Source organism: Poecile atricapillus, chromosome 17 (genome assembly GCF_030490865.1).
Source record: "Poecile atricapillus isolate bPoeAtr1 chromosome 17, bPoeAtr1.hap1, whole genome shotgun sequence".
Classification (NCBI taxonomy): domain Eukaryota; kingdom Metazoa; phylum Chordata; class Aves; order Passeriformes; family Paridae; genus Poecile; species Poecile atricapillus.
In genome coordinates, this window is record NC_081265.1 from 124,681 (window position 1) to 142,255 (window position 17,575).

The 17,575-nt window shown below is 37.3% G+C and overlaps 1 protein-coding gene across 1 annotated transcript in view; it reads left to right on the forward strand.

Annotated features, from left to right (window-relative positions):
- LOC131585950 (casein kinase I) overlaps positions 1–11,220 on the forward strand; it is a 66,188-nt gene extending 54,968 nt beyond the window's left edge. Inside the window, exons 6-9 of the mRNA XM_058852632.1 lie at positions 265–365; positions 3,895–4,123; positions 4,786–4,922; positions 11,013–11,220. Coding sequence (XP_058708615.1) covers positions 265–365; positions 3,895–4,123; positions 4,786–4,922; positions 11,013–11,192 — 647 coding nt within the window. The 3' untranslated portion in view covers positions 11,193–11,220. The remainder of the gene's footprint in view (positions 1–264; positions 366–3,894; positions 4,124–4,785; positions 4,923–11,012) is intronic.
- Positions 11,221–17,575: the final 6,355 nt, after the last annotated feature.

Genomic DNA, 17,575 nt, shown 5'->3' on the forward strand with positions numbered 1-17,575 from the left:
AATGGTTGAGTCACCATCCCTGGAGGTGCTTAAAAGGCATGTACGTGTAGGCATTTGAGGATGTGGTTTAATGGTGGAGTTGGCAGTGTTAGGTTCCTGGTTTCATTTGATGATTTTAAAGGTCTTTTGCAACCTAAATCTGTGGTTCTATGATTCTGTAACTAGACATTTATATGGATGGGATAGTGTTCTGAAGCAGATCTTGCTATGAAAGCCTAAACTCTCTATAAATGCATATACATTCATATTATACTCCTCTTTTAGGTTCATTGAGCACAAACAAAATTTCAACTGGAACCACATTGAGCAACACCAAAATCAGTTCAGCTAAGCTGGATTGTATAGTAAACCCAGACACAGAAGAGGTATGGTGAGGTTTAAACTACCTAATAATATCTGTATGTGTGTGTGTGTGTGTGTGTGTGTAATTATTAGTGTATTATTTTTGATTGAATAATAAATATTATAAACTGAAGTAATATGTGTTTATGTGATTGGTCAGATGAGAGCCAGCAAAGATTTTTTCTGCCAAACTTACTCTTATTCTTTCTAGGCAATCAATTTTGACTGGTCATCCCTTGGCACAAGTCTCTTCTGATCTTGCAAGCTGGTCCTGGTGTTTTTTTCCCACTTGCAAATGCTTAAGTTACTCTGTATCACCTCTTCAGGTTTTCCGTTCTAAATCCATATTTTAGTCTTATTTTTTTAATACCAAGTGCAACTTGGTATGACCAGGAGAAAGGACCAAGCTCCAGTGCTGTCTTGGAGTGCTCACCACCCAGGAAGGAAGAACCCACTGGGTGTGAGAACATATTTTACTCCATTCAAGAGTTTACAAACATCATTCCCACTGTGTTATTTTAAAGGGTAAGAACAGTATCAGCATTAAAGTGACGGTGACATCTCTTGGAAAAAAATAATTATGGAGCTGGAAACTGGGACATATATATACTACTGTGTAAGGAGTAAGTCACTTTATGTTCTCTTCCTGTCTCCCAGCCATTTCATGGCATAGTAAACTGTGTCTGAAGTAAGATAGTTTAAGAAACAATTTAAAAAATCAGGATTTTCTAATCTGTCATCTCAAATATCTACCAGTATCACTTTCATGCTTTAATCTTACTGTTAAAACCCATCCATAACTGTCTAAATTAAAAAAAAATTGAAATAAAACTAAGGAATAGATAAGCACAAGAGGTCTTGATTAAAAAGCTAAGAGCTTTAAAAACTGAAACAATACCAATATTTAAATTAAACTTAGGAGCCTTGGGAACTTTGTGGGGAAACATGCATAACCAACCATGCACAGATCGTGTTTCATCTGTTTTTTCTCTTTGATGAATATAGAAGAAAATTTTTTGTTCATGCTGCCAAATTATATTTAGAAAATCATTGTGTGCCAGTATAGACAGTGCAGATTTCTTTTTTTTCTCTTTGGCCACTTCCAGAACTGGGTGACAACTGAACTTAATACCAATTTCTACCCCCCACACCACCCTGCAGAAAATAAGTGTTTTACAAACTACTGCCCAAGGGCCATTCTGATTTTCTTTGCATTTCTGTAAGTGAGGATAGAGCCTTAAAAAAAAATAGAGTCACTTTGCCTTGAAGACTGCAAGATAAGAAATTAACTTTCTCTGTTCAGAGGATAATCCTTTGCTTCATGATGCTAAATTATAATTGAATACTCATGGCTGGATATAAGAACAGGAACAATTTCAGGCAGTGATTTGCATCTGCAGTGTGAAATGCTGAATTACTTATGCTTTTTATGTATAGACATGTAGCAAATAGGGGATATGCAGGCCAAAACTTCAAGTGAATAAAGTGCTGGAATTGTAGTTGATGCTATCTTCACTGAAGTTGAACTATTGTTTCCTGCTTATTTCTGCTGTCTGCTTTATTTTTTTCTTTCTCAGTACACAACAAGCCTTCTTAGACATGGACTGAGCTGTAAGCAGTCCTGAAAATATCTTAAAAACAATGGCCAAAACTTCATTTTAATTCCTTACTGGATTTTACAAGTGCTTATCTTTAGCACTTTTCTACGCTTTCTCTGTTCTTCTTACATTTATTAATTGCATGCTAAGGATGCACTTAAGGCCATGAAGAATTACAGGCAAAAATATTTCTATCACAGGGAGCTCAGAATCTGTTGAGCAATAATGGTAACTAAACATAGGGGTGCAGGTGAAGTCAGTAAGAAGAGCCATGGTGATATTTTCCATTTAAAATAACAGAGTTTCTGTGACCATTATCAGGAAATTATAGGCTCCAGCGCTACACAAGAGGAAGGTTTATTGTGGAAACTAGTGAAAATAGCACGTAAACTTTTGCATTTACATATATTTTTCTTTTGTATCAGCTCTGACGAGAATTTTTCCTCCCACTCTTTTTTAATACCCATCTTTTCAGTGTTTTCTCTCTTTTCTAATGAAGAATTTTCGTCTGGACATATATCTAAAGGTAAAGAGATTTCTGAGTTCCAGTCCTAACTCTACAGCTTACAGTCTGTCACCTGAGAAAAAAAAAAACACAACCCTTCTGTGCAATGCTGTGGAATGTTTTCCTGAAAAGTTCAGGAAAAATAAAAGTTTAAGCAAATGGCATTCCTTGCCCCAGCCAGGTGATGTGCTTTTGATCTGGTGAAGGTGGTCCACAGTGTGACAACTGGTGGTGCCATAACTGGTCATTGCCTTCATCTCTCCTTATGTTAAGCTTTAGTATGTCAATTTCATTGAGGAAGGTAGGCTGTAATAATTTGTGGCTACTTGTAATAGTTGCTTTTATACAAATTGCTAGATGTGTGTCCAAGTGCTGTTCTTTTTTCCTTTCTCTTCCGCGTCTGTCTTAGTATTTTTAGATTCTAGTCCTGCACTAATTTCTCTACCTTTCTCCCCCATACTGTTTGTAGGCCCGCATGCTTTCCCTGTACGTTCTTTCAGCTTTTTACCTTTTTATGGTAAAATCATCCAAAGAAATAAGAGCATGGGAGTTGCATGGCACAATAAGGCAACAATGGTTTGTTTTTTTCTCAGTATGGATAATAGCTTTCAATGTGTACTTCTTGAATCATAGTGCTTAGGGTGATTTAGTTGAAAACTGATTGGGATTGTGGAGTTAATGTAGTATGCCTCTAACTAATTTATGTGTAAAAAAGTAAACATACCAATGAGTAATTGTAAAACAATTTTAATGCATGTGATACGTTTAGATACTTGAGTCAATGTGTGAAATGTAAAATGTTTATAGGGAGATGACTGTTCAGCGAATGATGACTATTTAAATGGATAGCAAAAAGTCTCCTCTGTGGGGGCTGAAAGAAGACAGTATAGAGGTCTTGAAAAACGAGGATGTGATCTTTTGGGTATATACCTTATCATTATGTATATGGGCAGGTGGACTCAGGTTGGCAGAGACAAAACAGACTGTAGAATCTTTACTTTTCAGTAAATGTTTTAAGTCGTATCTACCCCTTTTGTTTGCATGTACAAATGATTAAACAATGTACATGGTGATTAAACAAAGAAGGATTTGTAGCCGTTTGCTATTTGGTATAAAGAGGTTTTTTGCCACATTTTATCATTAAATTAAGTGCTCTCTAGTTTACAGTTATACAGTGTTTATCCTATATGTATTATTTTATACTTACTGTTTATAATATCTGTGGGAATGTCTCAGGCTGTTACAGTGTTTTGCTCCAGAGTTTAATTTGCCCTATACTGCTAACAAAATCTTGAAAATGGGCCCTAAAACATGTACTGTGGCCTTCAATTTTACACTTTTTCTTCAACTGATCTCTCATGTGCATTTGTACAGATCTCTGAACCTGCAGACCTCACTTCCAAAGTGTATTTCAAAATATTAATTATAAGCACTATCTGTTTTATTCAGGGGCCAGAACCCAAAGTTCTTGAAGAAAACATGTCAGATTTTGGACAAACGCTACCTACTGTGGGTACTGGTGTTGCTTGTCAGTATAGTGTCAAACGCACTCTACAAGGAATGCAAAGTAAACTCAAGGAAGCAGCAAGAAAAATCTCAATTCTGAGCCAAGAAAAGCGGCAGCTGATTGAAATGGGAAACAGACTCAGGGCAGAACTTGGAATGGTGCTAAAGGAAGGTAAATTTATTCTAAAGAAAAGTGCTAGCTTATATATTTAGAATAAAATGAGGGAATCAGTTCATCCTTTGAGCTGGAGAAAGCTAGGCTTCATTATAAAAAAAAGGTGCTGGACCTGACTGATCCTTGGTCTGCATAGCTCATATGAGACTGTGGTACTAATCCTTGCAAGTAAGATTATCCTGTGATAGGAGATACTAAACCAGAACAATGAGAGACTGTATGTAATGACTTTTGTTGATAAAAGTCTTAGATTTATAACTCCCTGGTGCCTAGATGTCAGTGTGGGAGCTGGAACTTTACATTAAGACTTAGTTTATGAGCAGAAAAGAGGTAGCGTGTCTCTTGGAATAAAAACTAACACTCATGGAAAGTGGAAGAGAAAGCAGAAAAAGCTTACTAGAGTAAACTTGAATTAAGAGTGTATATAACGTCAAAAGATTTCGCTGTGGACATTTAAGTTCCATGCATAGTTTTTCTGGCAATGAAGCAAAGGAAAAAAGCACAAGGCCCATTTCTGCATAGCATTGAAACCTTCTGCAATGAGAAGGCCTGTATTCTGTGGTTCATTTATATCTGCTGTAAATGCTTGCTGGAAATGTAATATTGTTGACAAAATATCAACAAAGAATGTCTTCCTCAGTATATTCTCTCATTTATAGGACTCTGGCTTCCTGTTAGCTCTAACCACTGCACAGTTTGTATTGCTTCTGGTAGTCTTCTTCCAAGAGAACTTGTCAAAAGAACACAGTGTCAGCTATCAGTTCTAAAGTATCTACAGCACAGACTCTCAACACAGGTAATTATATGCTGTTTGAAATCTAGTGACAATAAGCCATTATTCTAATAATGTTCTAATTCCATTAATGTAACTTAAGATTCTGCATTTAAATTACTCTTACTGAGCTTAGCTCAAATCTATCTTTGGAAGGTTCCATAGAATCATTGCACCTCCAGAGCTGGAAGGAACCCATGAGGATCTTTGAATCCTGATGACACACAGGACAACCTAGAAGTTAAGCCGTTTAATGTAGGGGCATTGTCCAAAGTGTTTTTTGAAAACAGAAAGGCTTGGGGCCATGACCACGCCCTGGAGAGATTGTTCCACTGTTTGACCACCCTCTCAGGGAAGAATTGTCTGAATTTCCCCTGATGCTGATTTAAGCCATTCCTCCACATCCAATCACCAAATACCAAAAACAAAAATCAGCACCTCCTACTCTTCTTCCCCATCATGGAAGGAAGTTATAGAGAGAAATGATGTCATCTGCCAGCCTTCTCTTTTATAAGCCGAACACGCCAAGTATCCTCAGCCACTCCTCGTGAATCTAGCCATCTGGTCTTTTCACCATCTTTGTTTTCCTCCTTCGGATATATTCTAATATTTCTATTTTCTTCTCATATTGTGGAGCCCAAGAATCCACATAGTACTTGTGGTAAGGCCATACCAATGCTGAGCACAGTGGGACATTCACTTCTTTTGGCTGGTTAGCTGTGCTGTGCTTAACACACTGAGGACACAGCTGGCACTTCTGGCTACCAGAATACACTGTTGACTCACGCTGAGCTTGCCAACAATCAAAACCCCCAGATCCCTTTCTTCAGGGCTGCACTTCAGCCTCTTTTCCCTCAATTGTATACAGACATCCATGGCTGTAGTCCCAGGTACAGAATACACCTTTTTTGCTCTCATTAAATTTCACACAGTTGGTGATTGCCAAGCATTCCAGTCCATCAAGACATCTTGTAATGTCTCTCTACCCACAAAGGAATCAATGAGTTCTTCTCATTTAGTATCATCAGCCAATTTAGTGTATGCTCAACTCATGTGTCCAGGTCATTGATCAAAGGCTGGAGAGAACTGACCCTAAAATTGAGCCCTGGGAAACACCATTAATGACCAGCCACAAGCCAGATGGTTCCCTGTAAGTTTAAAGGGTTTGGGAGTTCAAAACTAACACTTTTAAACATGATCATCAACTAAGGTATTTCAGAAACACATGTGTTTATGCAGTGTAAATGTAATCCTAAATTATAATTTCATAAGGCTTAGTTTTAACTAAGCCAGAAAGGCCAGTTGAAGGATTTGCACTATATTTTAACATAAACTTTAAAATGATTAATCAGTGAGGATGTTTCCAAATACTCACAGTGGTGGGATTTTAAAGCACCCATGTCCAAATGACTGTAATAGCACCTTTTCCATATATGAAAGCAGGATATATAGCTAACCTGTCTCGTATATTTTGTAATTACAATACAACCTTTAATAGGTAAAATGCAGCTATAATCAGAGAGACTAATGAATAAATCCTGGCTTCCCTAGTAGTTAGTGGCAGACCTCCCAGTAACTTCAGCAGTCAGGATTTCACTGTGTCCTTTACTTAATTGATCAGCAGATCTGTTTCTGTGAGGATTGCATCAGAGCAGTTGATTGTCATTGTAGTTTTGAAGGCAGTAAACAGTGCTCTTTCAGAAAGGGTGAGGTTGTTGCTCTGAGGTATAAAACTCCAGCAGAATAATTAACCAAGTTTAGCTGGGGAAACACCTCCCCTGGGAACCACTCTAGGCAAGTTGTTCCAGTGTTTGGTCACCCTCATATGAAAGAAGGCTGGCATTTGGTTGGGGTTTTCTTTTCCCTTATACTTAAGTGAGGTGTCCTTTACTTACCTTTTTGCCCATTGTCGCTTGGTCTTCCACTGTATACCACTGAGAAGACTCCAACTCAGTCATCTTTATCTCCTTGTAACATCCTCATCAGATGCTTATATATGCTTAAAAGATCACTCAATCTGTCACTTCTGGGGGCCAGGAAGGCCAGCTGCCCCAGCCTCTCCTTCTATGTCAGATGTTCCAATTCACTGATCATCTTTGTGGCTGTTTTGCTGTTTGTGGCTGATACATTATGTTCATGTCTTTCTCATGCTGGGAACTCCAAAAGTGGACAAAATACTCTAAATGTGGTTCCACCAGTGCTTGGTAGAGGAAATAGTGACCTCGCTTGACTTGCTGGCTGTACTTTTCTCGGTGCAGTTGATTATGCTGTTAGCTGAAGGCTTCATGAATGCATTGCTGCCTCATAGTCCACCAGGATTCTTGTTTATTTTCTGCTGAGCTGTTTTCCAAACAGTCAACTTCCAGCATATTAGTTTGAAACTACAATCTCCTCTGCCTTTGGGGGGAAAAAAATCAGCTGAATTTAAGCTAATGTCCTCTGTTTATTTTTAATTCTTCCTTTATGTATTCCTACCTGTCTTAATTGAAATAAAAAAAAAAAATTTGAGAACCTAGACTTGACCGTTTTGTAGATCACTCAAGTTCATTCAGGAATACGTAAGAGATTGAAGTTAAAAGTTTCTCTTTTCACCTACTAAGATCTATAGAATTATCTCTAGATAATATGAAACCACACAGGAGATAATCCCACTGTGTGGTCAAATTGCACTAAGAAATCACAACTTTCATCCATCTACTTGAAAATTTTATCATCTGAATATATTAAAAAAAGTCTTAAACATTTTTATACCTAGACATTCTAAAAAGATGGAATAACCATGTGTTTGTGTTGAGCATGCCATCTTGTGCGGTTTTTAGCTTGTAATTATCAGTAATTCTGCAGATGTTATCTGGTTGGCCTAGGTATATTATGACGTATATGAACCATCTGGCCAGACAGTTTGAATGACAAACATGAGTTTCTTAAAAAAGAACCCAAATAAATATTTTATTTTTCTTACAGTTTAGAGTGATGCTAGGGGGAAAAAAAGTATATAAATCTCTGTTGCTTAGAGTAAATGATACAAAAGAGGTAAAGGAAGGCTATGTGACTCAGCTGGCCCAACTAAATTTTTGGCAATTTAGAATTTAGTTATGCCAAAAGCAGATATATTTCTTTTCCTGTTAGGTAAAGCAGCACTACAGATTAGACATGTGATTGTACCCATCAGGGCTGTTAGCTGGAATAATTACAAAAACTTCTGGATTAGTAGATCTAAGAAAATATGGTAGAAGTTTGAAGGGCAAAGATCATCCAGCAATTAAATTTGAGAACAAGTACTGACAGGGTCAAGTTCCGTCGTCTTTAGGCAATCAGGTCTTTAGGCAAACAGCTATGCAGCTTCTCCACAGGATTTCTCTTTTCTTAGATAAAGAATAATATTAAAAGCAAGTAGTACTTTTTTGGAGGGCTCACACATTTGAGTCTAAAAAGAAAAGGCTCTCCAAGCATCCAAAATATGCAGGAGTATTTTACCCAAAAGAGACGTATTATTTGGGGAAGAAAATGAATACTTATATTTCTTAGCTAAGGGGAATCTGTCATAATCAATCTATGGCAACATTTTCAAATATGTTCTAAGGGAACCTGGCAAGGACAAACACTGCGTTTGGACATCCCATCACGGGTACTTGAATTTCTCTTAGCTTCTTTCTAGCAGAAGGTATCCAACAGGAGGGGCACTCCTGTCTGGTAGAGAAAGGTTGCCTGAAATCCAAAAAGCTGTGATGCTAGATTTATAGCCAATCATAACCAAATTTGAACTGATTGCTTGAGTGAAAATAAGCCCCTATTCTTCTTTAGTACCCATTAGTCAATGAGGAAGTTTTAAAGGTTGCAGTGTGAGCAAACATTGTAAACCATCCATCTGACAGTGATAAACTGAGAATGCCAACTCCCGTAGCTCTCCAGAGCTAATGGAGACGTTTTCTTCCTCAGATACATCAAATAGTCTAAGACAACAGAAACAGAGGACTGTAACAGGTCAGTTAGATGAGTGCAATGTGAGCTGGAGATTCTGGTATATTTTATCAAATTTATCTAATCAAGTTCTTTTGGTGTCAGAACTATTAGTGGGTGCATCAAAAATGTGAGTTAGACCATACCATAGTGAAAGCCATCTGGGCTGTGAGACTGGGAAGATTAAAATTTTTTGAGTTCTGTGACAAAACAGGAATGCAGCACTGTTTTTCAACTCTTCATTGACAGTCTGAGGACCTGATCAAGAGCCGTCACAACAGCACTGCCACAAGAAGTATTTGCGTCTTCTTGTAGCATGAGGACGGTTCTCAGAGAAAAGAATTAGGGAGCACCAAATACACAGCCTCACTGGTATACTGACACTATATCTTAGGGCATGGTGGCATGGGCTACTTCTGGAGCAGGAAATCTTTAACTTCTTGTGAAGTCAAACTCCAAGGTGAAAAGTTCAGGTCTGATCCTAGGTGGCAGTGCTGAGCATATGATTCTGACCTCCCTCTTGTGGTGCTTCAAAAGAGAATGGGTGAGGCAGCTGTTACGGTGTACAGGGTGGAATGTGGTCTGCCAACAGATGAACGTACTGTGGAATGCCTCAGCATGCTTGTGGACATAAACTTTTTTCCGGATGCTTGTGATCATCTCATTAACCTAAAGTCACAAGCTTGGCATCCTTTGTTCACTTGAACTTTCTCTGTTTCAGAAATAGTGACCTGGAAATTAACACTGGAAATCATTTTTACAAAGGAAATTAGGGTTCAGCAAACCTGTTGAGGAGACCTCTTGTAACCTGCTTGTTATGTCTGTGCATTTCTGGGATTGAGGTCTGAAAAAGATAAGCTAAATGCTTATACCAAACATATATAAAAGTGACTTCCAGATCTAGGCAAAATTGCCACAATTCAAGACCTCTTTTTTTTTCCTTTTCCACCTTCTTAATTATTCTTTCTTTTGTAGCTCACCTTAAAACTTATCTGACTCTCAAATTAAGACCAATGAATATTCATGCTCATCCATCCCAGTCTTCTCTTGCCTTATTTCTAATGAGCAAAATACTGCGTTTGTATTTTTCAACATATCTTGTGTCTCCCATGTTCTGTTAAAAATCATTAAAGATGATTCTTGTTTTTGTAAGAATAAACAGATTTTAAAAATACAGTATGATTATGGTGCTTGGAGAGATAGAATTTGACTGAGTTTCCAGTTGCTGACCTAAACTCTGGGAGTAGTAGTTCCACCTCTTCAGCTGACAGGTTGCTTGGACATCATGGCTGAAGTGGCTGTCATTGAGGAGCTTTCCACCCCTGGAACCTTTGAGTTCATCATCTGTCCAAACTAGAAAGGATAGACCTGCTTACATCCAAGCTGTTCCTTACTCTCCTTCCAGGCTGCTCTTTACTTAGAATATATCTGCTGAGGCTCCAGGTTGACTTTCCAATGACTACTATTATTCTAGTTTGCGTGTTTTTATTCTAGGTGATCACTCTTACTGGCCAGGCTACATTTTCTCCCTCAATCCAGGATCTTCATCCTTACAAAAAATCCAAGATAATTTATTACTGTCAGAGCTACAGGAATTTCACTGTCAATTACTTTATGCAATAGGTTCATGTTTCGTTTCTTTAGTCTTAAATATATAGCAAAAGTCTTCGATGTTTATTTGCATCTCCTTTGAGAGGGCTGAAGCAGTTTGCTTTTCATCAAATCTCACTTTCGTTGCTACAGGTTGAAAGTTGGTGAAACTTTGAGAGGCAAATTAGTTTATTTTAGCTGCTGACGATTTACTTTTCCATAGCTTCTTTATTTTAATTGGGGTTTTAGGTATTGTTTTGGAGTTTTTCTTCCGGAAGTTAATCATGGGAAAATACAAAAATGAAGAAGGATCCTAACAATATAAGCTTGAGCAACAAGCAAGGTGATAGTAACAGCACCAGGAAACATAGATTTTGAATAGATTTGATACTAGGTTTATTAGAAAGGTAGTTTGGCCCTGTTGATCTGAAGGTAGCATGATTTTGTTTAATATTATTTATAACTGATTATTTTAAATCTAGTAGTGTAAGAGCAAACTGAGCTATAATGGTGTTAGTTTTCGGGACCATGAGTCACTTGTGTTAATGTAATACTTCACATTAGGAACTGCAGTGTGCAAGGCAACAGCATCCTTCAAGGTTCTCTTCTCTTACTGCCTGCCCTAGCTTAAAAGAAGAAGAAGCTCCAAGCAGCTGTGGGGAAGAAACAAAATTACCAGCTGCTGAGGTGCAGTGCAGTTTTATGATCAGTATAATTCACCTTCATTTGTATTTTTCAATTTGAATTGCTCAACAGTCATCTCCTGGAAGACTTAAACACCTATGTCTTTTTTAAATTGTGCATTGTTCCTGTACAAAATAGTATTTGTTAACACTAAATAAACTAGGGTTTCTCAATCACTGCCATAATGTTGTAATTCATCTTCTTGTACAACCTTTCAAAATTAAAAAGAATAATTTTCTTCTGTCTTGCCTCTTGCTGAAACCCTCTATCTTTCCAAGTCCAAGATATCACTAGGAAATGTAACCAATTTTCTGATGTCTTTGATGGGAAAAGTATGTATGTCTGTAAGATTGTGTTTGAATTTTAACAGGTTCGGCTAGATTTCTCTATTGAAAATCATGGGCCAGATACATTCTCAGCAACAAAGGCAGCTACATCCACAAAGATTATTCAAACTCAGCTGCTCAGTCAGAGTCCTAGTCAAGTCCAGAAGGTTCAGCTTTCTTCATCTAGAATGCATAATTTCTGTCAAATTTTAGATACAGGATCAAGCCTTTCTCCACTCAGTCCTCGAAAGAACACCAGCCAGGGTAAGCCTGCTTTGTAAAGCAGTCACAATATTTGACTCTTCTGGAAGTGTGGAAGTACAATGGACTCTGTTGCTGTTCACTAATTCTTTTATGTACTGCTTCTGTTGCTACAGACCTATGATCAGAATCTGAATGAGTTACTTGAAGGGAATTTCATGGTTGCCAGCAGAAGTAAGAATTAAGAGGAATGTCTATATAGTTGTCTGGTTTAAATGCCGTCATTGCAAATACTTCCTCACTTTTATTAAGTACTCCTGTAAAATGCAAATTCTGTTTTGACACAGTCTAAAAACTTAGCTGGGACAGATATAGAAGTGTCTCTGAGAACTGTACACTTCATGTATTGACAAGTGACTGTTAGATCAAATTATAATTTTCATATCCTTGCTTAATTGTTATTTTTTTGGCTGGTTTATAGCTACAATACTGCTTAGAGTGCTAAGACCTGAAAGCCAAAGGTGACATCACCGGCTTAATGCTGGTATATGCTGTGGGGATTCCCTAGAATTTTATAGCCCACTCCGAAAAGTTGGAACGGGAGAAAATAGAAGCAGGTGCAAATTTTTATATGTGAGACAGTGTCCAGTCTTCACATGTGAGACAGTGTCACGGTTAGGATGACAGGAGAAGGTAAAACCTGGGTCACAGACTGAACATGAATTATGTTCTACTTCTAACATGAAGTGTTATACTACTACAAAAATCAGCACATGTTCTTGGAATTTTTAACAAGAGCACAATTTGTAAGATATGTGCAGTAAAGTGTAGCCTCTTTACAGGGCAAGTTGTTAAGAAACTTTTTAATGGCAGCTATTATGAATTGATTATTATGAGCTATTATTATAAACCATTATGTATTGCAAATTAATGTTACATATTTCAAACTATTGGTCTGTTCATGAAGTAATCCTTCATTAGCTAAACTTCCAGAAACTAACACCTGCTGTAGATAGGACAAAAAAAAATAATGGACTTACATTATAATATTGGAAAAATTTTAGGGATAGATAATAGTGTAGTATGTTCCCTAGAGGGATTGTAGACTTTTCTTTATAAATAGATTAATATTTCTCCAGAATGTTCCAGTAAAAGTGGTTTTAGTTTTCATTTTTAGTAAGAGGTATAGCTATCAATAAATTATTTCTCAAAATGCTGTAGGGTTTATGTGAATTGCTTGGGCTTTTTTCCTTGATATTATTATTTCTATGATCATCATTATTCCTGAGATCTGACAGTATCTGTATAGTAATATGACAGCCATTAGCATCATTTTCAAATGAGCTGTATTATCATTACATATAGCATATGCTAGTAATCACATACAGACTGCAGGAACAAGAATGCAATCACTGGATTAAGGGAAGTGATTTGTTCCCCTCAGTTTGGTACTTGTAAGGCTGCTGTATCCACCTTTGGACCCTCTTGTACAAAAGCTTGACAAACTGGACTCCAGTGGAGAGCCACTAAAAGGCTGGGACACAGAAACACATTACATGAGAGGAGGTTTAAAGATCTGGGTTGTTCAGTGTGTAAAAGAGTTGGTGAGTGGTTTAACTATCCAGTGAGGGATTTTGGAGAAGACAGAACCAGACTTTTAGAGGTGCACTGTGAAAAGTGGCAATGGACACAAGATGTGTCAAGATATGTGATAAGCACTGTGACATTTCACCCACAGGTCCTATCCAGCTTATGTTACATCTATTTTTAAACCAGTGTATGGAGGCAATGTACCATCTTTAGTAGCTCGCAAGAAAAAGTAATACTTAAAAGGGCTTTCAAAATGAAGAGTGGATTATAAGTATATTTATTCACAGTAGCAGTGCATTGCAGGGACAAAGTAATGTGCATTGGCAGACCTGTAGGACTGGAATGGACACAGTGCTGACACTCATAATTCATGTGCTTTCTTTGTGAGGCTAGGACTGAAATAGGAAGAGTATTTCAGGTCAGGCCTATATTGACAGGATAAGCAAAAGGATGTATTTGAAACATTACTGATAGTGCCATGCAGTTTCGTGATGTTGTATGTGTGATGCAACAGCTCTGGCAGACTTACAAGGACATCAGTTTCTTAATGTCTAGAAATTTCCAGCCACTGTTGCAAAACTTAATGTAGATTTTCGGGGATCTTGAAATAGCAAAAGGGACAGAGGATACTGCCAACGTGGAACAAGTGAAATGTGAATCAGTAAGGAAAAATATTTTCCTGACACCAAGTTGAATTTGATCCCTGTATCCAGATTTATATGAGGCACACCAGATTGGAACTTCTTACACAAACATGCAGGCCCTGAAATACAGCATTGCAAGAATATTATTTTTAAACACTGTTTTTTGCTGCTTAGCTTTCTCCTCCAGGAAAAGATGTCTTAATTCCAGTGGACTGAATTCTGTATTTCAGAAAAAACCCCAAATATATATATATATATATATATATATAAAAAACCAAAATCTTTTTTCTTTTGGAACAACATCATCTTAGAAGAATTATATACAAAATTTTCAAATTCTGCTCCTGATTTTTAGCAGAGGCTTGTATTATTTTGCAGGCCTGAGCTATGGAAATGAATTCAATCTTTCCCGTTTAAAACCACTCACTTGAAGTTAATGCATTCATCAAATACATTGTTACAATGGATAGAACTGTCATTGAGACAGACCAACTTGGAACTGGGCTTTCAGGTACAAGTGACACACACAGAGACTTGGAAGCTCAGTGACAAAAAATTATTTGCAACAAAGCACGCAAGTTTGTTTATTCGAACTTTTTTTTTTTTTTTTTTTTTCCCCCCCAAGTTCAACTCTGTTCAAATTGATAATACCAGTAGATGTGTTTTGTGGAATTTCTGGTGAAACAGAGAACTGTAGCTTGAAAATTATTTTTCTGAACTTGTTGAACAGTTCATTTTTTTCATTTTACATGTACAAAACAGCCTACTGGCACTCAAAATGGTTGGCATGTCAAGTAAGCCCTGCAATTTGCTGTATTTCCAACATATTACACAATGCAATGACTAAATGTGTTTTGAAGAGTTAATGACTACATCTTAATTACTGAAGTGGACTGTTATATAGTTCATTTCATCATCAAATTCTGACCTTGTGTAAGCTTCCAAGCAAGTCAAAAGGCTATGAGATATTTTAATTTTCTCTCTCCTTTCTGTACCTACTAATTTTCAGTTTACTGTAGAAATTAGATGGATTTCATAGCTTGTATGTTAATTCTGCAGATAAGTAGAAGGAAGGTGTTTAGAAGGATCATAGGTTCCTTCATCAGATATTTTTATTGTTCTCTGTTATTGAAAGAAATATAACCTCCTAGAGATAGACAGGTACAAGCCACGGTGATATCAAAAGGCTACATAGGATGCATAGGCTGTACAAGTAAGAAATACACCTCTGTATTTCTTTACTTTTTAAATGTTCTGTCTCAGAGGTTGAGAGTAGGTGGAGATTTTGATGGGTGATCCACATCATAGGCACCTTGAATGGATGACAAGCCACCTTCAAAGAAATGTAGAGTGTTTTTTGGAGTAAATGTTAGGCAGGAGGAGGGGAAGCTTTGTAAAACCTTTAGAAAATGGAAATTTATTTTCTTCTATTTGTCTTGGTAAACTTACTGTTTTCTATTGAAGATACTTGCTAGTTTTTCAGAGGGGAAAAAAAGCAAACATCACCTATTGAAGTTCAGCTGTAATACTGCATTTAGTATGAAGCCAGTGCTGTGAATGGTGCTGTGTGGTACTGTGTGAAAAGCTCCTTATCAGCTCCAATCAGCTATCCTTGGGTCAGTGGAGGCTGGGGTCAGTGCAGAGGGAATAAAGGGTGTTAGGCAAGATGTGTCCCCACTAGTCATTTGACTTACACATATTTATCATAGATGAAACTCTGTATTTTCATGTCCCTACATTTTTGAGAAACCCCACCACCACAAGTACTCAGAACTGTGTCCTGGGTTTAATAATTTGGGCTTACATTGTAGCCTAACAAAGAACAGGAGTGAGCTGCTTTGAGGTAAAGTAACTTTTTTATTTATCACTTGATCTTAGATACTGGAGTTTCTTGTACTGTAATTCTCATTGTAACTTGCAAAGCTCTGTCGTCTGAAATTCCACTCTTCGTGGATCAAAAGTTACCTTAAGTGTTTCCACACTAGACAGAATTTCAACAGCTTTGACATCACTGACAGTTCTAAGAGCAATCCATGTGGGTAAAAAGCTGGCCAGAGAAAGAATCTGGTAAAATATTAATGAACAGAAACAGTACTCTGGCTCTGGCTTCATTCCAGCTCCAATCAGAGAAAGACTCATGATCTCTTTTCTGCGTTACATAAAACTTCATCTTTGAAGCGTTTCACAAATATTAACTAATGCCCCAGCTACATTTTCCTCATTTCTATGTTCTTCTTCTGAATAGGAACTTGTTTGAGTTGGTGTTCCTTCAGAAGCACATTTAGCCATAGGCATATATCTAGTGACAAATTTCTTAAATGAAACTTCCATGTGAGGAAATTTCACTTTGCCTGTATATGTCTACATATATCTCTTTCATCCTGAAAGAAAAAAAAATAAAAAAAATCTATGAATGGTAATATCTGACTGAAGTTAACACACATCAAATAGAAGATATGTTAAGCATTTCAATACAATAAACATTTAGTTCCATTTACAAAAGCAGTTTAGGTGCTTAGCTATGATCTTGCTAGCTCTGGTTGCCACAGTCACTTGTGAAAGTAAGTTGCAGGCTTGTAAATTAGGTGTGTTTTTTCATTGGTGTGCAAACCAAGTTACTGCATTTCAATAGTATTTCTAATTCCGGGGTATTGATTCTTTATCTTTTTCTAGTTTTTGGAACTAACCTTACAAGTTTACAGTGGTTGGTTTTAAATTTCTGATAGTACACATTTTTGACAGTCCAACATTAAAAACAGCCATGTAGAATGCTTGTGTTCTGTGGTGTTGTTCCGAATACCTAACTGAATAGCCTTTACTAGGTAGAACTATAGTTTCTCCACTAAAGACAGGAGACAAGCATACAGAAGTCTTCACAGAAAGGGATGCATGTGGTGCATTGGTGCTTGGTTACTTTACCTTTGGAATTACACATTAATTTCTGAAAGTCATCCCCTTGGGTGAATGCAAAAGGCCTTTGAAAACTGAGTATTTAAAAAAACAGACTGTCTGTAAGCAGTGTTAACTGTGCGCTGTCTGTGGATCTGCTCATTCCTGTTATTTAGACCGCAAACAAGAAGTAGTATTATTCTGCTGCTGTTCCTGTTCAAGAAAGTAATCTTGGAAGCAATACCTTTACGACACTGCTGCCTGCACTTTTCTAAATGGTTGATGTTGTGAAATTCTGCTTTCTGATCTGCCAGATGTAGAGGTATTCTAATGATTAAAGTCCATTTCCCAGGCAGGAAAATACACGCAACGATCTTCATGGGCTCAAGCATCCTCTTCTGTCATTCTTCTACATCTGTAGGATGCCACTAGGTGGCAAGCTGGACAACAGGATTTCTCATCCACAGCTCAAGAGACCATTGAGCTTTTGTCAGCTGTGATTCTCTGCACTGAATGAGCCACCAAGCTGATTCAGTGCAGAGATCACACACACCTGGAACAGCTGGGTCAAGCTAACCCTGTGTATAAAAATTATTTTGAAAAGTGCCATGTTTTGACACTAGCCATGGTATCATGCTTTGCATAGAGCTGTAAACCTTCAATCAATCAATTCACTCCATAATTCAGGAACATGTTGTACTTCCTTTGATGTAGAATTTTGTTTAGACTTTCTACCATGTTCAGTTGACTTTGAAAATTTACCTTCTCATACTAGTAATTTATTTTTGTCAAT